The sequence below is a fragment of the Podarcis raffonei genome, chromosome 5 (assembly GCF_027172205.1).
Source record: "Podarcis raffonei isolate rPodRaf1 chromosome 5, rPodRaf1.pri, whole genome shotgun sequence".
Lineage (NCBI taxonomy): Eukaryota > Metazoa > Chordata > Lepidosauria > Squamata > Lacertidae > Podarcis > Podarcis raffonei.
This window is the reverse complement of record NC_070606.1, coordinates 84,096,373-84,120,123: the sequence shown is the minus strand read 5'-3', so window position 1 is coordinate 84,120,123 and position 23,751 is coordinate 84,096,373. Positions and strand designations below refer to the sequence as shown.

The 23,751-nt window shown below is 42.6% G+C and overlaps 1 protein-coding gene across 1 annotated transcript in view; it reads left to right on the top strand.

The window, feature by feature from the left end:
- Window positions 1-23,751, top strand: part of SI (sucrase-isomaltase) — a 129,432-nt gene that overhangs the window by 5,575 nt on the left and 100,106 nt on the right. Inside the window, exons 4-12 of the mRNA XM_053390436.1 lie at window positions 5,583-5,703; window positions 6,174-6,283; window positions 8,947-9,098; window positions 12,203-12,374; window positions 13,696-13,795; window positions 15,464-15,576; window positions 16,223-16,348; window positions 21,760-21,891; window positions 22,018-22,137. Coding sequence (XP_053246411.1) covers window positions 5,583-5,703; window positions 6,174-6,283; window positions 8,947-9,098; window positions 12,203-12,374; window positions 13,696-13,795; window positions 15,464-15,576; window positions 16,223-16,348; window positions 21,760-21,891; window positions 22,018-22,137 — 1,146 coding nt within the window. The remainder of the gene's footprint in view (window positions 1-5,582; window positions 5,704-6,173; window positions 6,284-8,946; window positions 9,099-12,202; window positions 12,375-13,695; window positions 13,796-15,463; window positions 15,577-16,222; window positions 16,349-21,759; window positions 21,892-22,017; window positions 22,138-23,751) is intronic.

Below are 23,751 nucleotides of genomic sequence, written 5' to 3'. Positions count from 1 at the left end.
TAATTTTTGGATAAAGTAACCTCATCTTATACACCGAAATATACAGTAATTGTTGTGAAAATGGAAATGCAGGCAGATGAAATCCAGAAACTTGGGCTTGCCAGCCTTCTGTGGTTCAGGAGGTCTGTCACCAGCTCCTGGACTTGAAAAATCTGCATTGACCTCTGTTCAGTTGGGGAAACTAGAAAGCAATTAGCTCTCTACTATCATTTATTTATGCCGGTGAACGTTCCTGAGAGGTCTGATATTGAAGCTCTGATAAGAGTTCTTCTCAGTGGCAAAAGTCCTCTCTCCAGTAGTATTTGCTTTCATGAACAATTTATGTGGTTATAGGTGAAATTAACAGTTGGTAAGCTTTAACCTTTTTACTTTCTTATCTTTTTTTAGCTTGCTCAATCATTATCGTAGTGAGGTGTCTCTAATTATTTCTAATACTGATGAGGAACTGGTTATTTTCTGTTCCCTCCCCCTTCACTTTTGATATGGGCTGAATGATTTCCAAAGATATGTTAATCAAGAAGTCCACTCTCTGACTTAATTTATGCAAGCTGTGTCATATTGCAGACTGTGTGTCTGGCCCTATGGGCTGATTACCAGTGGCAGAGGTGTCCCCCATTAGGTACAGAGGAGAGATCCATTTTAAATGCATTTAGAAATGCAATTTGATGGCACTGATCAAGCTTTGCCCACAATGGATTGCCTCTTGCATTGAACATTTGCTTATATCAGAGTCACTTAGGCAAAAACCCATGTATAACATAAATAATATGTATGAAAAAGTCAAGCCCCATGTGCTACTATATTTCTGTAGCCCCTCATCCCTCTGGAATATATCTGGGAAGGGTGCTGGGAATAGGGAGGAGAAGAGGGACTGTTCCATTGTGCAAGCATAAATCCTTGCACTATTTGTTGTTGTTGTTGTTGTTTAGTGGTGTCCAACTCTTTGTGACCCCATGGACCAGAGCACGCCAGGCACTCCTGTCTTCCACTGCCTCCCACAGTTTGGACAAACTCATGCTGGTAGCTTCGAGAACACTGTCCAACCATCTCGTCCTCTGTCTTCCCCTTTTCCTTGTGCCCTCAATCTTTCCCAACGTCAGGGTCTTTTCTAGGGAGTCGTCTCTTCTCATGAGGTGGCCAAAGTATTGGAGCCTCAGCTTTAGGATCTGTTGTTCCATTCAGTGGTGTAGCGTGGTGGGTGCAGGGGGGGCCGGCTGCGCCGGGCGCAACATCTGGGGGTTAGGGTTAGGGGGCGCAAATCCACGGGTTAGGGGGCACAAATCCACGGGTTAGTGGGCGCAAATTACTTGCCTTGCCCCGGGTGCTGACAACCCACGCTACGCCACTGGTTCCATTATAGAACTAGTTAACCAAAATGGTCAAAGGCCTGGAAACGATGCCTTATGAGGAACGGCTAAGGGAGCTGGGCATGTTTAGCCTGGAGAAGAGGAGGTTAAGGGGTGATATGATAGCCATGTTCAAATATATAAAAGGATGTCACATAGAGGAGGGAGAAAGGTTGTTTTCTGCTGTTCCAGAGAAGCGGACACGGAGCAATGGTTCCAAACTACAAGAAAGAAGATTCCACCTAAACATTAGGAAGAACTTCCTGACAGTAAGAGCTGTTCGACAGTGGAATTTGCTGCCAAGGAGTGTGGTGGAGTCTCCTTTAGAGGTCTTTAAGCAGAGGCTTGACAACCATATGTCAGGAGTGCTCTGATGGTGTTTCCTGCTTGGCAGGGGGTTGGACTCGATGGCCCTTGTGGTCTATTCCAACTCTATGATTCTATGATTCTAATTGGATATTGCCCAAAGTATTTTTTTATACAATTATATGCATTGAGCAATATCCAGCTGATTCATTCCATCAGCTCAATGATTTATGCTTGCACATTTGATTTCCCCCTATCTTGTCCCCCCCCCACCCTGTGCAAAACCTATATTTGTTCTGGGGTTCACCTCAACCTTTCAGAGCAGATTTGGGAAATGTGCAGTGTGTGTGGGAGGAGATGAGAGGGCAAGGAAGGCCACTGAGCAGGCAGAAATCCTTGCACTGACAGAACAATTGCCTGTTCTTCTGCCACATCTGTTTATCTGGGGGCTACTTTAGAAGGCCGGCGGTTCGAATCCCCGTGGTGGGGTGAGCTCCCGTTGCTCGGTCCCTGCTCCTGCCAACCTACCAGTTCGAAAGGACATCAAAGTGCAAGTAGATAAATAGGTACCGCTCCGGCGGGAAGGTAAACGGCGTTTCCGTGCACTGCTCTGGTTCACCAGAAGTGGCTTAGTCATGCTGGCCACATGACCCGGAAGCTGTACGCTGGCTCCCTCAGCCAATAAAGCAAGATGAGCGCCACAACCCCAGAGTCAATCACGACTGGACCTAATGGTCAGGGGTCCCTTTACCTTTACTTACTTTAGAAAACACAGAGTGTATCTGTGTATATTATTTTGCATATAATAATTGTATAATATAATATTTGAGGTTTTTTAAAAGCAGAACCTTGAAGGGAGTACAGCCCACCTTTTTATCAAGATCAAGAAGAGAAGGGTGAGAAATCTGTGCAGATAAACTGGATATTGAGATTTTCAGAAGATCCAATCTTTGTTCCCATGCGCTGAAGCTTTAGAACAGGGTTGTGATCATGTGCAGCTCTGCCTTCTCTGCTTCCTCCTCAGTTAACAGGAGGCTGCAGCAGGAAGGAGGCAACTGGATGCAATTCATTGTGATTAGACTGTAGGTCACATCCAGGGGACCCTTGTGGATAAAGCTTAGTATGGCTTAGAGAAGTGTGAATGTGCAATCCACTGTATATATTTACAAGTGAGGAAAAATACAGCAACAGATAACATTGCAGCAGAACAGGCTACCAGGGCCCAGCGAGTACTGTGATAGAGGGAAGTGACAGACCTTGACATTTCAGTGCCCTGCAGGGGCTCTACGAGCAGAAGGCAGATATGCTGGTGCATAGATTTAGAAGTGAATTTTTCTAGCAAATAATTTCTTCAAGGTAGAAGAAATAGAAGAAAGAAGTCCCCTTTGCTGGCAAAACATAACCTTCCTTCTCCCCTCCCCTTTCAGGGATGGATGTTGGTCTTTCAAATTTCAGTGACACTCTGTCCAAGGCCAAAATCCGTGCCTACCGCCTCTCACCTTCCGTTCTGCTCAATTCACTATGTCATTGTTCTGACGCCCTTTAGTGCCCCCTAGGCTCAGCACCCAGGGACGTGGGTAGCACTGTGGGTTAAACCACAGAGCCTAGGGCTTGCCGATCGGAAGGTAGGTGGTTCGAATCTCCACGACGGGGTGAGCTCCCATTGTTCGGTCCCTGCTCCTGCCAATCTAGCAGTTCGAAAGCATGTCAAAGTGCAAGTAGATAAATAGGTACCGCTCCAGCAGAAAGGTAAACGGTGTTTCCGTGCGCTGCTCTGGTTCGCCAGAAGCGGCTTAGTCCTGCTGACCACATGACCCGGAAGCTGTACGCCGGCTCCCTCGGCCAATAAAGCGAGATGAGCGCCGCAACCCCAGAGTCAGTCATGACTGGACCTAATGGTCAGGGGTCCCTTTACCTTTAGGCTCAGCACCCAGTGTGATAGAACCGGTTGCACTGCCCAAAATTTGCCTCTGCCCCTTTGCTTGATGAGAAACAGGGAAATGAAGATGTGTTTCGGAAGCAAGGGCAATGGAGAGGACTTCTCCAGCACGTCCCCTGCCTTTGTTTGCAAGCACACCTTTCTCTCTGCCTTTCCCAACAAGGAAAAAGAGATGGAGGAATAAAGGTGCATTTTGCAAGCAAAGGCTGAGACCTTGACAAACCTCCTTTTAGACCTCACCACTGCCAAGGAGTGCACTCCCACATAGAGTGCACTGCAGTAATCCAGCCTTGGAGCCACAATGCCTTTAGTACTGTGGTCAAGCTCTCCCCATTCAGGAGTGGCCTTAGCTGTCCTACCAGGCTTACAGGTAAAAGGTGCTTCTGGTCACTGAAGGTAGAATGAGAATGTACATTCATGCTCATCTGAACTTGTATAATCACCAACATTTGGTCATGCCCAACTTCATGTGATTCCTTCTAGACTGGGTTGAATGTTTTGCAACGAGGTTGTGTTGGGCAGTGAAGCTACCACTGTGGTGTGTCAAGATTGGAGGCTACTGTTTATCTTTATTTTACTGTTCAGAGTAAGGGCAAAGACAGAGCTCCATTCACTCACTCTCTCTGTGTGTGTGCATGTGAATTTGCCATGTAGCCAGAAATTATTGGATACAGCGCACTCTAATGTCATTGTGTTAATTATGTGAACCTTGCCCAGCTTGAATAAACCCTCTCAATTTATGCTATTCCTTAAGGAACAACAGACTGGGGGAAACAGGTGAGCAGGTGCAAAAACGTATGGATCTCACAGAAACTTTCTCACGTACAGACCATCAATTTTTGCATTAAAAAAAATCATGGATCAAACTCATGAAATGCTGATAATTGAAATGGGGAATTGAAATACAGAAGCTGTGCAATTGAAGTTGGTTGTTGGAAGACCAGGGTGGGGGTTGGGTTAAGAGCTTCAGAAGTGTGCACAAACAATTTTCCTTCCAAATATTTCTCTTGTTAACGGGCAATTTCCTTGTGATAAGGAACTAGCCTTTCTGTGAAGGCAAATGTGTGTTGGTGATTAAGAGCTTCTATATAAATTCATTAGTTTACAATGTACTGTAAGATGAATCACAGAGATTATGGGATAACATCCAAAGGTTGCTTTGCAGTTGATTCTTGATTGATATGGCAATTGTCTGAATGTTTTAAAGTCCTCTTTTACGAATTGGTGTGGGAAGAGAGGTCGTCACTGAATGAATGTGATAGAAATGAAGGAGTGAGCACTTCATCCCGGAGAATGCGACCATTGTATTTTTTGTTGTTGTTGGCACAGAAATGTCTGCATAATGGGAAAGATGTAGTTGAACATGTATAATTCTCCCCCTTGGCTATATAAAAGGTGAATGTCGGAAAGTTTAGAATTGGCTCTTGCAACTGGAAGATGAGCGGAGGTATTTGCATAACTATTCAGTCTGCATAATAGGGCTTAAATTTGAACTTTTCTGAAGTGTTCAGTCATTTCACTTCCACTTAATGATCAGTGGACCTGCCCAAGTCTGCTTCAGAATTAATCCAGAGCAATGAAATGAGTTTCCTGACTATCTCAAGAATGCTACAGCTCTTGTGTTCCTGAATGATGTGATAAGAGGACACCTTGGGATCCAGGGGTTCTGTCTCTGCCAGCTTAATGGGGCATCGCTGCCACTCAATGTGGTTTGGATCTGGTGTAACTTCACACTGGCTTAACTTGCACCAGATTGCTTTACACCAGCTTCCTATGCATAGGGTTGCTTCCTGAGTCACAGAATGGAAGCTTTCTTTCCATTCATGGATAATGCCAAAATTGCAGAAGACGACAATTTAATCTGCTGGCATCAGCATTTACAAAGCAATGACATAAATGAGTCCTGTGGGCTCATGCCATTGTCCAGAAAACGGATTTAGAGGGTATTGCTGCTTCTGAAATAATGCCACTTTTCTCTCTTTAAAATGTAGGACATATGCACGCTCCGCGGCTGCTGCTGGAGCCCTCAGAATGAAACAAGCATACCCTGGTGCTACTTTTCCAACAGCCATGGATACCAAGTAGAAGGAGGCCAGACAGACACAGAAACAGGTAGGCAGAAGAAGGTTGTACTCCAGGAATAATAAGCACACTCTTTCATTAAATAGTATGGAAGCCAGCACCACTAGGCTGATCTGCTGTTTGATATGCATAATACAGACTGAGGTTGAAAGTCTTTCCAAATAATTTGTTCTCCATCACATGGCTGTTAACAAAAGTACAAAACAAAAAAGGATACTAAAACTGTGAAGTTAAGCACTTAAATACACTACAGCCGTGACTTCATCCCCTGCCCCCCCCCACCCATGGGCGCTTGCAGAAGACAATGGGATTGACCCAAATTGTCTATCAGCAAATCCATTGTCTCACTTGCTACTTCCATGTTTCTCTTTTGCCTATGGGTAGGTATCCTGGTGATGCATTTGGCCCAAGAGCTGTTAGTTGTTGACTCCTGTGCTACATAGGTTTAGGCAATATTGGAAGCAGCACTCCTTTGTTTATCACTTCTTTTTCTTGATAAGGATTTGAAACTACACTGACAAGAATACCTGCACCATCCTTGTTCGGAAACGATATTGAAAGGCTTGTCCTGACTGCAGAATATCAGACCGCAAACCGCTTCCGGTTCAAGGTTAGATTGTTTATTAAGCAATAGTCCAACTGACGGGTCACACTCAGAATTGGGTTGCATGTTGATCAAAGGCATTTCACACTGCAGCTCCACCATACACATATGTGGTAAAAGGACACGGGTGGCGCTGTGATCTAAACCACTGAGCCTCTTGGGCTTGCCGATCAGAAGGTCGGCGGTTCAAATCGCCATAACGGGGTGAGCTCCCATTGCTTGGTCCCTGTTCCTGCCAAGTAGCAGTTTGAAAGCATGCCAGTGCAAGTAGATAAATAGGTACCGCTGCAGCGGGAAGGTAAACAGCATTTCTGTGCGCTCTGGCACTCGTCACAGTCCTCCGTGTGCCAGTAGCGATTTAGTCATGTTGGCCACATGACCCGGAAAGCTGTCTGTGGACAAACACCAGCTCCCTTGGCCTGAAAAGCGAGATGAGTGCTGCACCCCATTGTTGCCTTTCACTGGACTTAACTGTCCGGGGTCCTTTACCTTTACCTTACCTTATGTGGTTAAAAAAACAGAAAAATAAATGACAACATTGGTTCCATGTTGCATGTTTTGTAAATAAATCTTTTTGAGGGTTTAGGGAATCCCTCAAAGTAGACTGTGATTTTATTACTAAAGGAAGCACACATTATAGAATATTATGTCTTAAACAGACCCAAAGTAACCTTCCAAAGCTCTTTAAAACTTAAGACATATTGAAGATCATTTTACATGAATATATGCTGCAACAGGACCTGTCAGATTTATATCAGAATACTGTGGGCATGCTGGTTCACATTGTCACTGTCAAATTTCCCAATAATTTCCAAATATTCACTTGAAAAGCTGTCACTGAAAATCACATATTGTCAGGTTGCCGAATCTGGCATGTGGTATTTGAAAACGAATATCAATATAAACACAATTATTTGGAAATTGGGGTAAATCTGAGCAAGGTTGCAGAGTGCTGAGATTTCCCGATGGTGACAAAAGCAGTGATTAGCTGAGCATCTCCAGCAGTGAGCAGCTAATCCTTAGATTGCCCAGGTATCTTCAATGGAGGAGAGTTCAAGATAGAAGAAGACCCATAGCTCAGTGGTACAACATTTGTTTTGTATCCAGAAGGCCCCAGGTTCATCTCTACTTAGGATGAGACAGTTCCTCTTATGAAACCCTGGACATCTGCACCAATGGAGCTACATTTCCCAGAATTCCCTAGGCATAGGGATTGCCTGTTAAACCACTCTGAGAACTGCAGCTCTGGGAGGGGAATAAGGTAAAGGTAAAGGGACCCCTGACCATTAGGTCCAGTCGTGGCCGACTCTGGGGTTGCGGCGCTCATCTCGCTTTATTGGCCGAGGGAGCCGGCGTACAGCTTCTGGGTCATGTGGCCAGCATGACTAAGCCACTTCTGGCGAACCAGAGCAGCGCACGGAAACGCCGTTTACCTTTCCGCCGGAGCGGTACCTATTTATCTACTTGCACTTTGATGTGCTTTTGAACTGCTAGGTTGGCAGGAGCAGGGACCGAGCAACGGGAGCTCACCCCATTGCAGGGATTCGAACCGCCAACCTTCTGATCGGCAAACCCGCGTCCCTGGGAGGGGAACAGGGGTCTTCTAAAAACTCTTATCACCCTTAACAAACTACATTTCCCAGGAATTTTGAGGGAAGCCACAACTGCTTAAAGTGGTATGATTCTGCTTTAAATGTATACTGCAGGTGGGGCCAAGATTAGAAATTAGACCACACATAGGAGTTCAACAAAATGTCCTGGGTCTTTTGTACCTGCCAAAGAGGGCCAAAAAATGCGTAAAATATGCTTTGCTTTGGTAAATATAAGGCACAGGCGGGGAAACTTTCTTTCAATCAATACTGCAGAAATAAATCAGGGATCACACACATGTATCAAAATGTCTGGCAGACAGAATGTTAACTAGTGAAACTTCCCATACTGAAAGATGAGTTTTCATTTCTCACAAAGAAGTTTGTTAGATTGGTGCTTGTTTGGTTTCATGCCTCTTGTTCTTCAAGGGCTTGCCAAGACTGATACTTTCCAAAAACAAAATGAGTCAAAGCACTCTGCTTGTTCCAATTCCATTGGAGCAGTACTCCCTTGTACTCCTCCCCCCAAATATTGACAGGTCTGGTCGTGTATGTCCCCCGAATTTAAGCGGGTTGGATCAAATGACCCTTAAACTCTACAATTCTGTGATTTTATAAGCTGATTGAGAGTCATCATTGTAAAGGTTTGAGGTAGCGGAAGTGGAGCATGAAAGTCTCCTACTTCTTTCGATTTTATCGCAGACATATTGAAACACACCTTTTTTAAAAAAAAATTGGTTAGTGAAAACGTGTTGGTCAGAAAAACAATTATTTCCATTCAGTTTATGCTAATGGGATGAAATTGATAAAAATGTGTTTTTAATGAATGAGTCTGAAGAACACGCAGTGTATCAGGAAATTTGCATGGACTCATTAACTACAGCTGCAGAGAGTTGGCTAATGAATACAGTGTTTAACTGTACAGCAGTCTTAACACAATTAATTATGTTCATTAAACATGTAGCATGCATACCACTGATTTGGAATGCATTGTGATGAGGGAAAGATGGTATTCAATAAGTAGAAGTTAATTCTGGGTTCCCCATGAACTTTGTTTTAATTGTTTCATTTTTAAAATAGATTACAGATCCTGATAATAAGAGATATGAAGTCCCCCATCCAAATGTTTCACCCTTTCAAGGACCTAAAGCAACAAATACAAACTACAGAGTTGAAATAACTGAGAATCCTTTCAGCATCCGTATCATCAGGATGAGCACTAACAACGTCCTGTAAGTCACCTTTTAATTTTTAGTATAAGTAACATTGCAATCAACTGTTCATTAATTGTCCCTTCCATGCCTGCCCCCCACTACCCCATAAAATTAATACCATAACATAAAAGAATGTAATAAGGCAGTGGATCTCAATATTTCTCGATAAATGAAACCTTTCCCACATTTTTTCCACATTTATAAAACTCTTGTGTGAACCCTGCACATTAGCTAGGGGAAGTTAGCTTGTTGAAAAGGATTCTGGGAAATGTTCTAGAGTGAGCAGTTATTCTGGGGCCCACATCAAAGTGCTTAATCGGACCTGTCAGACCTTGCCATTGCTCTGCATGCACTGAGACTTCACCCTGTGGCAAATTTAGCAGTCCACCATGGTTGTACATTTATTGGGTGACAGAATTAGTGGGCAAGATGTCATTCAGGGAAACTTTTTTATTATTCCCACTAAATATATATGATTATTTATAAGCTAGCGAATATTAAATCATTTTAAGAGTAGCTCAGTCATTTGAAACTAGCAGTTGAAGAGAAAGCAGTAAAATATTAACACATTTTTAAAACGTCAGAACCTATGCACATGCATTGGAGATCGAATGTTGGAATAATTCGTTTCCCTCACAATTGATGTTCTAATCAGAGTTTGGGTGTCTGGAACCTCTGTAACAGCTGGACAAAAGCTGTGCATTCATAACCTAAGAAAATTATAGTCTGGAAACTCTCAGTTGTGGGGATAGGTAACAGGGAAAGAGAAAATATATATTCCATTCTTGATAAACTCTCATGTAGCAGCAAAAATTAAAAACAGGGCTGAAGCACGACTGTGCCCTTTTGAGGTCACCATTATCGTGACAAACAAAAGACAATTAATTAGTTACCTCTCCTAGCTTTGGAGCTGGCTTCAGCACAACCTATTACAGTGAAAACAATTCTAGACTATAGAGCTGTGGAATTTAAAGTTCTGAAGTTCTATGTATTTGGGAGGCAGGTGCAAGACACCTGCTTTGTATAGCTAACAAAAGCCAGAAGCAGATTACACAGTCCAATTGAGAATTCATGAGAACAATAGCTTACAGCTATTTATTTTTTTTTACAAGAGGAATTAAATAGCAGTAGTTCCGTGTTTGAGAGATTTCTTCTGGTTAGTACCTCTTGTGAGATTTTAGCCTCTTTAACACTATCTTTTTAAAGTGCAGGGTTTTTTTTGTTTGTTTGATATGCAGCTTTATCAGAGATTTGGACGTGGCTTGAAACAGGAATTGCTGCTTGTGGATGTATACACTTACATGCATTCCTTTTTAGACCAAGAAAGCTAGATCTATATCACATTTCACATTGTCTTTTCTCCATATGTGCATATCCGACGCTATTCTCTTTTGTCCTTACTACAAATGGACAGAAGATACTTTGTTTAATCATGTGAAGCCATTTCAAAGTTTATAAATTTGGGGATGTTACAAATCAGTGAAATGTCAGAAGGTATGTAAAAATGACCTCCGCATGAGACAAAGAAAGAAAAAGTTTGCTCTTTTTGTTATCATATATTTTTTATTTGGGACCATTTTCATATGAGGAACACACTGCAACCTCTGCATGCAATTTGAGATGATACAGTTCTCACAGATGGCACAAGCAAGTGAGTGAGACACATTCAATTTGGTGCTGAGGAGGAGGAGGAGGAGAAGAGGATGGGAAAACTCATTCCCATCTGGATGCTATCCAGATGAGAAGCCACTCACTTCCTTATGTTCAATATATTCCAAGACAGATGTCAGTTCATACAGGAACATGTCGTAGCCTGGTCGGAAAGACGCTAGGAACTTCTCATCATTCCTTGTAGAAATGTGAAAGAAGCTCTTCAAGGGCACTGCACAGCCAGCCTGGTAGTGTATGATGTTTGCATTATCTTGACCAATGCTGACTGCAGCCAGTCAGTCAGTCCTTGGGTTCAGGATGCAACTGTGGTTCTTCATCAGGCATGGGCAGGCAAGGAACAGAAGGAAAACAAATGGGACCACAGGCAGGTAGGAGGTCAGCTACCAGATCAGGCAGAAAAGGGTCAGAGAAGCAGTCAGAAGTGGAGTAAAAGAAATGAAAAGGGGTGGGGGACAAGCAGAAAATCAATATCTGAGGTAGCAGTAGAAGGTTGGAGGGACTGGAAGTAGATGCAAGGTCAAATGATGATGATGATTATGATGATGATGATGATTTATTTATACCCCGCCCATCTGGCTAGGCTTCCCCAGCCACTCTGGGCAGCTTCCAACAAAATATTAAAATACAGCAATGCATCAAACATTAAAAGCTTCCCTAAACAGGGCTGCCTTCAGATGTCCTCTAAAAGTCTGGTAGTTGTTGTTCTCTTTGACATCTGGTGGGAGGGCATTCCACATGGCGGGTGCCACTACTGAGAAGGCCCTCTGCCTGGTTCCCTGTAACTTGGCTTCTCGCAGCGAGGGAACCGCCAGAAGGCCCTCGGCACTGGACCTCAGTGTCCGGGTAGAAAGATGGGGGTGGAGGCTCTCCTTCAGATATACTGAACAGAGGCCATTTAGGGCTTTCAAGGTCAGCATCAGCACCAACAAATGATAGTAGGGATCATGCTCTGAGGCAGCAGTTCAACAGAGAAAGTAGGAAAGCAGGCAGAGTCCTCACACTTAAGGCAAGTTGCTTAGACTGTCGAGCTGATGTGAAGGCAAGGCCTCTATAGAGCCTGGTAAGTTCCTGTTGGCTTGGGGAATCAGCTACCAAGAATCAAGCTGGCGTGTCAGCTGATACTTTTCAAGCTGGAACTGCATCCTAGAAGGCACTCTTTTCTTTAAGGTTTAGGATGTGTGACTTCCAGAAGACCCAGAGTGCTGATGGTACAGGAGTTAAGGTATTGCTAGAGATCAGCTGCTAGAGCCCCGAGTTAAAGAATTTCCCTGGCATCTTGTACATTCTTTAATTTTTGTTTCAGAGGGGAAGAGATGTCTGGTCCCTTAATAGGATGTACATAGGCCTACTTTTGAAAATATTTAGGCACTTTATTTATTCGGTAGATTTCTTACCCATACTTTACCATGAGGTCCCAGGCTCCACTTATGTTCTTGTCCCTCTTCAAACAGGTTTGACACCAGTATAGGACCGCTTGTGTATTCTGACCAGTTCCTGCAGCTCTCCATCAGACTGCCAAGCTGGAATGTTTATGGTATCGGAGAACAGATCCACAGGCAGTACCGGCATGATTTTAACTGGAAAACGTGGCCCATTTTCACTCGGGATGCTGCACCTATTGGAGTAAGGGACAAATAAAACGTTTTATTACAAGATGAAAGATGAATCAGACATGCAAATGGAGCAAATGTGTTTGAAATGTGAAAACATCTCTTCCTATAATCGGATGGAAGTTACAGTTGTTAAAGGGCACTATTAGCAATGCCTCCAAATCTCTTGCTTATTTTGAGGTGAAGTCTAAGCTTTCAATATTACCCATGAAAGGAATTGTGTCTGAAATATTTTGACTAGAATTCTTACTCATGATTTTAATAGGATTGAATGCCTCATATGGCATTCTGAGCCATATGTCTATGTATTATGAAGAAACTGCCAGTTTCTGCTCAAACATGTGTTTATCACTGAAACTGCCTCTCAAAGAAACTGCCTAAGAGCATAAATTATCCAGACCTGACATTGCTACCAATTGTTCAAAGAAAATTCTTGACTTCTGGAATGCTGAGGTTTATGCCCATTGCAAGAGGAAAGACCACAACACAATTTTAGTTGTCTGATCAGAATTAGCAATGATTTATCAACTATAGCACGTTCTCACAGAACAAAACAAGTAAGTGGTCTGCCAAGACCCACAACAATTTCCAAGTAATCCGTTGGGCAAGGAGGAGTTTAGAAACCACTAGTGTAAGAAAAATAGGAGTTTGCCAAAATTATCTTCCATTCAAAAAGCCCCATCACCAAGGTCAAAGAGTCTTCTGTGAAATGGAGTATGGTGTTAGATACAGCCCCAATGTACTTCTTCAGGTGGACCAAATTCAAGATGATGAGGGCTCAAAAGAACTATTTACTGATTTCCCCACGTCAGAAATGAGCATAAGAATCAGAACTTAATTTATAATTGACAGCTTTCAACTGACCCCAAACTCATGCCTTTAACAGCAGGAATTGAGCCTGTAGAACCTTCCCCATATGTGCTCTTAAAAAGCTGGTTCTAAATAAACAGGGGCATTAAAAAGGGACACCACCTGAATGGAAATTTACTGGTCAACTTAACCATGACCTTTAATACAGCTGAATTAAGCCAACTTGATAAAAATGAGCTCATTTAATTCGTTTTGGCCCTGGACTAAATTTCAATACATCTGTGTCAACTAGATGGCCCTCCGCTCAAAACAGTAAACCAAGATTTTATGCTGGATTACCAAGATAAATGATACTGATAGTATTAGGGATGTGAATCCTAGGGAACAAAATTTAGTTCAGTCATCTCATTTTGCTGGGCAGATTTTATAAAGCCTTTTAAACTGCATTTCCAAAGAGGTTTTGAAGATTCATGACATGCATATGGGCTCTGCACATTTTAAATTGCTATTTCCCCCTCCCAAAGGAGATGCACAACCTGTATGGTGCGCAGACTTTCTTCTTATGCCTGGAAGATGGCAGTGGACATTCCTTTGGTGTATTCTTTATGAACAGCAATGCCATGGGTAAGGATTATGAATGTGATTATGCTTCTCATCGTGCTTTCAATCAGGGAGCTTCCTGTTCTCCTGCATTATTTTACATATGGAAAGATGCCTCTGACACCTTAGAAATTATCATTCTTAAATGACACTCTTGGCTATCATGAGTAAAGCAATTGCAGCAATTTCAGGATTTTTGTCACCTGGAAAATATCAGATATAAAAATAGCCATTGGATTAAAATTGAATCTGTGATTTATTAAATCAATAAATCATTGTATTTGCTACAGAATACGTTAGAGAAAAGCAAAGTGGTTAATAATAATAATAATAATAATAATAATAATAATAATAATAATTTGTTTATACTCTGCCCATCTGGCTGGGTTTCCCCAGCCACTCTGGGTGGCTTCCAGCAGAATATTAAAATACAACGATTCATCAAATATTAAAAGCTTCCCTAAACAGGGCTGCCTTCAGATGTCTTCTAAAAGTCAGATGGTTGTTTATTTCTTTGACATCTGATTATATAAACTTGCCAAGGAGGTCCCCCATGTATTTTGTGGGCAGATAAGGAATCCAGAAAAGTCTCAGAATGTTCAAGTTTTACAAATTGGCCTCCCCAAATTCTTCACACGTGGGTGGTATAATGGTGTGTGGGGAAGGCAAAATTCGCTTTCCCCAAAAGCTCTCTTCTGAGAAATCTTAGATTACTTTGTGCCCAATGAAATTATGTTGTTAGCTCATGGTGGTGGACGAAAGGAAGCACTGGCTTAAGAGAGGAAGATTGGGAGGAGTAGGAGCCAAGCTTCAACAATATTGAAACTGGATTCACCGTTGCATCCAAAATTCCTACATGGCGAAGCTGGGGAGTTAATTTCACAGAATATACCTCAGGGGAAGAGAAGACTGAAGTTCTTCAAAAGTGTTGGAAAAACTCAAAATGCAGTCATACCTCGGGTTACGGATGCTTCGGGTTGCGCAATTTTGGGTTGCGCACTGTGCCTAACCTGAAAGTACCAGAACGGCTTACTTCCAGGTTTTGGCACTTGCACATGCGCAGAAGTGCTAAATCGTGCTTTGTGCATGCACAGAAGCACTAAATCACGCTTTGCGACCCGCGCATGTGCAGATACGGCATTGCGGGTTGCGAACGTGCTTCCCACACAGATCATGTTTGCAACCCGAGTGTCCACTGTATAAAGTATTATTATTTTAAACTGCCCACATGAATTTCCCAGCAGCCTTTCTGGGAAACCTGTTTGGTCTTTACCATATTGAAACAGCACAAGCATTTATGAACTCTCTCCAGTTATTTACATTATCCTCCCACAACATTGTGTCATTCATATACTGTATTATTGGAGTACATTATTGGCTGGGGCTGAAGGGAGTTGGAGTTCAACAACATTTGTAGGCCAGCAGGTTTGCATAGTGAAAATGTAATGCAGTTGTGAATTATAGTCATGGATCACTTTCTGTTAATCATGAACTCTAAATACAAAGAACTGCAGGGCACAGATTGATAGTGAAGTGATTCCCATGCATGATGTGACCCAACAATTCAGAAATAAGACATTACTCACAGGTGTGCTATCATCTCCCTCACATTGCAATTTGATCCCGCCAGTATAGCAAAGGAGAATGCTTTTGTTTTAGCTCACCTTAATATGCTTTTTCTTCCCCTGGCAGATTTTGCTCTCCAACCTGTTCCAGCTGTTACATACAGAACAATTGGTGGGATTCTAGATTTCTATGTCTTCTTGGGAAATACTCCAGAGCAAGTTGTTCAAGAATATCTCTCGGTATGCTTCTGTGGCATGCAAGATTTTACCATTAGCGATGGTAAACTGCTTGTGTATCTGTGAAAAGCAGTTTGCAGGGGCAGTGTTACTTTTAGTCAAACGATGCATTAATCATTATTTTTATGCATATTCCCTTTCTTTGAGCCAAAACTGAACACGCCCATGTGCGATAAATGCCTTTAATTATGCCCTTGAAGACAAAAGAAACAACAAACCAAAGACTCCAGGACGCAGTAAATGATTTTCAAATTAACTACTCCTGTGCTCTTTGGATTTTATACTACGCTCCCTTTCCCTTTCCTTGATTTCTTCCCCTTTTATCTTGTTTATGTGTTCAAATCTAATGTCTTCCTTAGAGTAACAGTAGTTCAAACTAAGCGAGATTGCTCCTGGCTGACACTGCTAATAGTCCCATTCCAACCCCAGCTCCTCCTACTCACCCCACTGTAGTCCAAACAATGGTATAAGAATCAATGGTAGACAGATTATCTGAAGACAACAGCCTATTTGGAAGGGAAAAGCCCCCATTACCAAATTTGGGCAGACTGGGGTTTTTTTGCCCATCTTCCACTAAACTTGCTTTCATTTAGAAATACAGTGATGCAAAAACTACCTTTTATCTTCTTTTCATGTCTTAAACTTGCAGCTGATAGGACTTCCACGAATGCCTGCCTACTGGAATCTTGGGTTCCAGATCTGTCGCTGGGGCTACACGGACATTGCTGACCTGAGAGCCGCGATTGAAAGGAATCGGGAAGCTGGCATACCATATGTAAGCATAATAGGTCTGATCAGTTGGGAAATTTGCCCTTTATTCATACGCATGCTATTATTGTAATGTGATCTTGGCTTGGGGAAGCAGGTCCCGTGCCACTAGCAGAATATATGAATGGAGCTGAATAACTATGTAAATATTAATAGACTTATTATATCCGATGGGTATAACTCACAGCGACTGACAAATGGCCCGACAGGAGTGGCATAAATTTTGAGTAACTTGAAATTTGTTCTTTGAATGTTGATTCTGTGAACTTGGAGATATCTTTAGCTAGAATTACAACAGGCCCATGGTGGAGAACACTTTTAGCCTGAGAGCCATATCTCCCCATGGAAAACCTTTTTCTGGGGACTGAATGTCACAAGTAGGTAGAAGAAGTGGGCAGAGCAATGGATTTGACTTACCTTTGTTCAGCAGATTACTTTCTGGTTAAGCCAAGACCAGGGATTTCTCTATAATCCCTCCCAATACACCTCTGTTCATGCTCTGCCTAGGGCAAGCAAGAAGGCATGTTTACATTACATCCCCAGAAAAATGTGGGGGTGTTAAGGATAGTAGAAGAGGATATATTGATTCAATATTATCCTCCCTTCACTCACACTAATGAGTCATGTAGCAGAGCAGATTCCCCTCAATACATCAGGAAGCTAGTTTGCAGACTCGTTTGAATCTCTTTAGATTAGTGATGTATGGAAGTGAGAGCTGGACCATAAAGAAGGCTGATCACTGAAGAATTGATGCTTTTGAATTATGGTGCTGGAGGAGACTCTTGAGAGTCCCATGGACTGCAAGAAGATCAAACTGATCCATTCTTAAGGAAATCAGCCCTGGGTGCTCACTGGAAGGACAGATCCTGAAGCTGAGGCGCCAATACTTTGGCCACCTCACGAGAAGAGAAGACTCCCTGGAAAAGACCCTGATGTTGGGAAAGATTGAGGGCACAAGGAGAAGGGGACGACAGAGGACGAGATGGTTGGACAGTGTTCTCGAAGCTACCAGCATGAGTTTGACCAAACTGCAGGAGGCAGTGGAAGAGAGGAGTGCCTGGCGTGCTCTGGTCCATGAGGTCACGAGGAGTCGGACACGACTAAACGACTAAACAACAACAACAAAGTTAAGCAATCCAGTCTGGCTTGATCAGGCTGGATTATTCCTAGTGTCCCCTTTGAACCCTCTTAAAAGAATAAAGACACAAGCGTCTTTCCTTAAAAGTAACAAGAGGTTTGCTCACATTCAGTTCACAGTATGATCCCTGAAGGCAGACTTTAGCTTGTAGTTGCAGAACATAGTGTGAGTTAACCCCATATGGGGATTGAGCCCATGTGCTGCTGACTGAGAGCCAGCAGACAGCATAATACATTAAGAGAACAAAATGGCTGCTGGAGAGCAGCATAGCATCAAGAAAGAGAGAGGGCTGCGTGGCTCTGCTCTTTTATGGAGTCAGCCAGGGTCTTGCCCATCTCCCTGGTCACATGCAGAGGGAGGACACTCCAGGCCAGTGGAACAGGAAGTTATACTGACTGGAGTAACATCCCCCTGGCCGTGTCCACTCTAGAGAAACAAGGAATGTTGTATTTGACTGCTCCAATGGATTACATCCCACAGAAAAGCACCACTGTATGAAGCGACCAAAACTAGTGAGGGGTATAAATTAGGTATAGTCCCCAGCTAAAGAGCCCTGGAGGTCTATATCTGGAGGTTCACTGCCTCTGCAATAGCAGAAGTATTGTTTCTTAGTTGGGAAATTGTGTCCTCCCTAAAAGAGGGCACGTGTTGCGGTGAAACCAGGAGACTGACCTCCTGGTTGTGGGTGGGTCTATTGGATAGCCACAACACCCGATTGGTAGATACGCCATTGCTGGGTGTAATCTGGCCAATGGGGTGCAGACTAAATGGTTTGAGGGACCTATTTAATCCCTTGCACGTGACCCAGAGCTTCCTCTTTTGGCTCATGCAAACGGAACACCAGCCCACCTCTCCCTATATTTAGGGTATTTTGCGACTGACCTTGCTATGCCGTCGTGTGTCGTCTGTCATTGGGACAGGGGCACAGCAGAAATTTTCCCTACTTGGTTGATTGGCTGGTGCCATTTGGGTTTTGCCTGCCGCGTAGCAAATCATTGTAAGGTTGTGGATAGGCTCTGGTTCAGGTGATAGGGATGGGAGAACGCTCTCACCACCCCATGTGAAGGGTATTCCATTAAAGGAATCCAGGGACTCGATGGTTTTTTCAACCCCTGAGAGGGGGTTGTGCCCATGCCTGAGTCCAGGGGGACATTTGGGTGGCGGAGTTAGCCTGTTCCTGGCTTTCCACTTATCCAGGTGTTCACCCTTGGCTGACCTGTGCTGGATCCCTGGGTCAGCGCTACCTGCCACGGTGCAGGGAGCTAGTCGAACCAGAGCCTATGCAACCAGTCACTTTCTGTAATCAATAAAGTTGTGGCCTAAATTCTGCTAAAAACCAAACTAAAATTTGAGTCAAGTGTGTATTTAGAGGGGAGGTCTCTGGGTCTGAACATGCAAACTAGACTACACTTTATTCCTTACTTGCTCATTTCTGCATTTTATGTAATCTTTCACACAACATAAAAGCTACTTCTGGTAGTCTAGTGGAATCTAACAGAGTTTTCACACGATTTTCCATGTCAAATGTTTCCAAAAATCCATTTGCAACCCCGCCAGCTCAAAAAATCATGGGAATTTTGGGTGTTAATTTCATGTGACAAAATTTGAGGTGGTATCCCGGCATGCAGTTCTTTCCAAATGCTTATAATTTAGTGTGATATGGCATATCAATCCAGAAGCCACCATTCTGTAACGCAACAGGTATTGCAGTGCAAAAGGAACATTAGGAATTGGGGCAGAAGTGCTAGCATTACTAAGCAGAAAAACTAAAGCCCAAATCTGAATGCAGCCTAGAGTCTGAAACGTCTTCAATAAAGTTTTCTAAGTTGAGCAAGCAAATCAAAAGAATGTGGAGATGGCAAAATCAAGGATGTCATTTTTGAAAGAGTTTTCCCTACTGGGAGCCTGGTAGGAAGTATGTCTTCCTGGAGGCTGAAGAACTAAAACGAGAACAGGTGCTAATTTCCCTTACACCTGAGAATCTTTAGTTATTGCAAAGAACAGCTGCCCTTGCTGACAAGTCTGTTGAATTAGTTTGTGAAAATGTATTTTCTTGCTATGATTAAAGATTTTGGGTTTTGGGAGAACCAGGTTTCTATGTAACGCTAATGGACGGGGATGCCTGTGATGATTCTTTCTTTTTCGACTTCTTGAAGTCCACTTTTCATCAACCCGCTTTACTTTTCATGTATATTAGGGAGTAAATCACATAAAATACAGCCATACCGTAAGTTGCCATAGTAATGGAAGTTGCGGGGTGGGGATGAATTATATAACACACAGTGAATGGTTCTTATTTGGGCTTTACATGCATGAACTGCACAGTTGGAAGCCATTTAAGTTTCTGAATTTGCCTTTCTAAGCTTGGGGATGGGAAGCAGCCTGAGTAAAATTATATACCAAATATGAACAAGCCACTTTATAGAAAAATGATCTTATTACATGTGGACTCATGGTAGGATTGTAAGATTCCATCATTGGTTGCTTAAAAATTGGGAGCAGCCCATGCTCTCAAGCACACATTTCCCCCACCCCCATTTTTTCCTAGTGCAAATTCCTCTGCCTTACTCTTTTCAGCATTGATCATAATATTGTGTTACATCCACAGTGAAATTCTTGCTAAACAGAGCAGTTTTTAACTCGAGTTTGAAACCAGGTTGAGAAGGGAGTTTTGTAAATCTTGGTTAAAGTTCATACCAGGGCAGAAGGAACATCGCACCAGTTTTCTAAATGTACCGGTATTTATGTCCTACCTTTCTTCAAGATGCTCAGGGCATCCTGTGTGGTTATCACCCATATTACCTTTTCAGAAACCCCATAAAGCACCTTAGAGACCAACTGAGTTTGTTCTTGGTATAAGCTTTCGTGTACATGCACACTTCTTCAGATACACTTAAACAGAAGACACCAGACCCTTATATATAGTGGGAGGGTGGGGTGGGGTTTTTCTCAGTAGGGTAGTAGGAGATGGGTGATTGACTCAATGGGTATGGTAAACCTGTTGACGCCTGTTAACGACTGCAATTAGTCCCACAGGAAAAAGCAAGGGATAGTATGCAGATGAGAGTTAGTGACTAGTGCACTGAGCTGCTTTGCTGATTGGGGATTGGAATCCTAGTTTACCCGTCCTAATGCAACATGCTAATCACTGTGCTATTCTGAAGATGACATAAAAAAGAAGCACATTACTTGTGTGGGAAAGGGAAGGGAGCTCACTTACGAGTTCTTACCCATAAAACATTATTTCTGGACTAAGATGAATATAGTGGTATCTTGGTTTAAGAACAGCTTAGTTTATGAACAACTTGGATTAAGAACGCTGCAAACCCGGAAGTAGGTGTTTTGGTTTGTGAACTTTGCCTTGGAATAAGAACATGTTTCACTTCCTGTTGGGTGTGTTCCATTTGTAAATTGAGTCCCCCGCTGCTATGGGAAAGCACCCCTTGGTTTAAGAATGCTTTGCTTTAAGAACAGACTTCCGGAACAGATTAAGTTCGTAAACCAAGGTACCACTGTAGATACAACTGGAAGAGCAAGCTTTGTGCTGTGCTGGCTGGGTGGGTGTGTTTAATTCTGGCCTCCTGCTGGCCAATGCACTTACCTGCTGGCCATATCTCGACTGGCAGGTTCAGCGTAAATCCCCCAAACGGGGTTTTTGGAGGGTGGTGTGAGCGGCTGCATCCCAAGCAGGTGTCTCTGCTGTTGCCAGGCAGCATTGCCCTGTGCTTCAGACCTAATTATCCTTCCCCACAGTCTTCTGCCATGGCTGTTGTGTCTACTTGTCCATGTTGCATATGTGAGGGGGCAGGCTTGTGGAATTGTGCCCTGGTGTCCATCACTACGTCTTGCGAGAGCAAATCCCATAGTTTAACTACAAGCTCTGTGAAGAAGTTATTTCTCTTGCCTGCCCTGGATCCTCTGAAATCTAGCTTCATTGAATGATGAGTTCTAGTGTTGGGAGAGAAGGAGAGAAACTGTTCTCTATCCATTTTTCCTACACAGTGCATAATTTCCTGCATTTTATACATGGTAACTTACCTTGGTATGCATATACAAACTTGGTAAGTTATCTTGTGAAACGTTGGGGAACTTTTTGGCCCCATATGCTCAGATTTCTGATAAGGAACAGAAGAGTGGTAACATTTTTGTCACTGTTAGGCAGTACAACATCCTTTCCAATATAATACATTGTGTCCATTGTAAAGGGCGAATACGAGACTGGAACAATTTCAAAGTTTCAATATGTTTTTGTACTTACAGCGATTTCCATTTTCTTTTAGGATGTTCAGTACACTGATATTGATTACATGGAAGACAAAAAAGATTTCACTTATGATAAAATAAAGTTTGCAGGCCTCCCTGAGCTGGTTCAAGACCTTCATAACAATGGACAGAAATATGTCATAATACTGGTAATTTTCAGCGCGTTTTACTATTTCATTGATTTTTGATATTTTTTGGGGGGTTAAATATTATTGGAAACTATTGATTCTGTACAGTTTGTGAGGGGATAATATTTTCTGTTCCTAATTTTTCAGGATCCTGCCATTTCTATTAATGGTCTCCGTAATAATACTCCATATATGGCCTATGAAAATGGTAATCAGATGAAAGTGTGGGTCAATGAATCAGATGGAGTGACTCCCCTTCTTGGAGAGGTAAGTAGCTGCTTTTACAAACCTGTAGCTTAATCCTCTTGGAGGTTCTTTCTTGTTGCTATTATTATTTAAATTCATATACTGCCTTTCATCCAAAGATCACAGGGCAGTTTACAGTATAGAAACAAAAAGATGCTAATAATAATAATAATAATAATAATAATAATAATAATAACAACAACAACAACAACAACCCCTCCCACACAGTTGACCATATTGAAATGAATGAGGATTTAAGAAGAGCAATAAAGGGCTAAGCTCAAGTAAATGTCTGAGATGTTTCTATTCTTTCCTTGCAGACCTATGGCTTTGCTCACTAAAATAGTATCTAGACTGTCAGTTTAATCTATAACGTGTCCTTTCCCTGACTACTTTTAATATCTTTCCCCCAAAGGGTTTATTTTTCAGATAGTCACACTACATATGTATGCAAGTCCCTTTCATTCTATAATGTTACCAACATTTCCAGTGCCTGCATTCTTTATTATTTTTTAGCCTTCATGGGGAATATTGTTCTTTGCAGATTAAAGCGAGATACACATCTACCATATATTTTGGAAAGTTGTTTGTTTACTGTGCATTTGGACACTCTTCTGATACTGTAACCAAATTTTGCATACTGGTTCCAGAGATCAAGGAACAGGTTTTCTTCTATGTATTGATACAATTAGATGCTATGTTGAATCAAGATGGTGGAGGGAACCTTTCAAAACAACACTGATTCTTTTTGTTTTGTTTCTTAGAATTCATAGAGTACAAGGATGCTGCTAGTATCATTATAAATAAGCAAATAAGAGGAGTCTATATACGGTCACATCCACACAATAGCTTTAAAGCACATATAAAGAACATGGCTTCTCCCAAAGAATCATGGAGCCAGTAGTTTACCCCACACAAAGCTACAATTCCCAGAAACCTTAGCAAATCATAGTTCCCAGGATTCTTTGGGAGAAAGTGAAGTGCTTTAAGTATTCCTTAAATGTATGAGACACATGTGAGCTTTGAATGAAAGTCCTTTTGGAGCTGTATTTTAGGAAATGGGGAAAATGAATAAAAATTGGTGAAAGAACACACACCTCCAACTCCTTTCCCTACACACTAATGATTTTGAGGTTATTCTGGTTTTGTTTTTTAAGCAGGAGGGGTGTGTCCCTTGCAACATCCTGCCCCATGGGTTGATAAGCAATGGTTCTCACATCTAAGCATCAGAAAAAGATTGCCTTTTGTTCAGTTACTCCTCATCTGAAAGATGAAAGACTTCATTTGTTTTGCTCTTAAGATTTTACACTTTCTATGTTGGTGGCGCGGGTGGCGCTGTGAGTTAAACCACAGAGCCTAGGACTTGCCAATCAGAAGGTCGGCGGTTCAAATCCCTGCAATGGGATGAGTTCCCGTTGCTCGGTCCCTGCTTCTGCCAACCTAGCAGTTCAAAAGCACGTCAAAATGCAAGTAGATAAATAGGTACCGCTCTGACGGGAAGGTAAACGGCATTTCCGTGCGCTGCTCTGGTTTGCCAGAAGCAGCTTAGTCATGCTGGCCACATGACCTGGAAGCTGTACACCGGCTCCCTCGGCCAATAAAGCGAGATGAGCTCTGCAACCCCAGAGTTGGCCA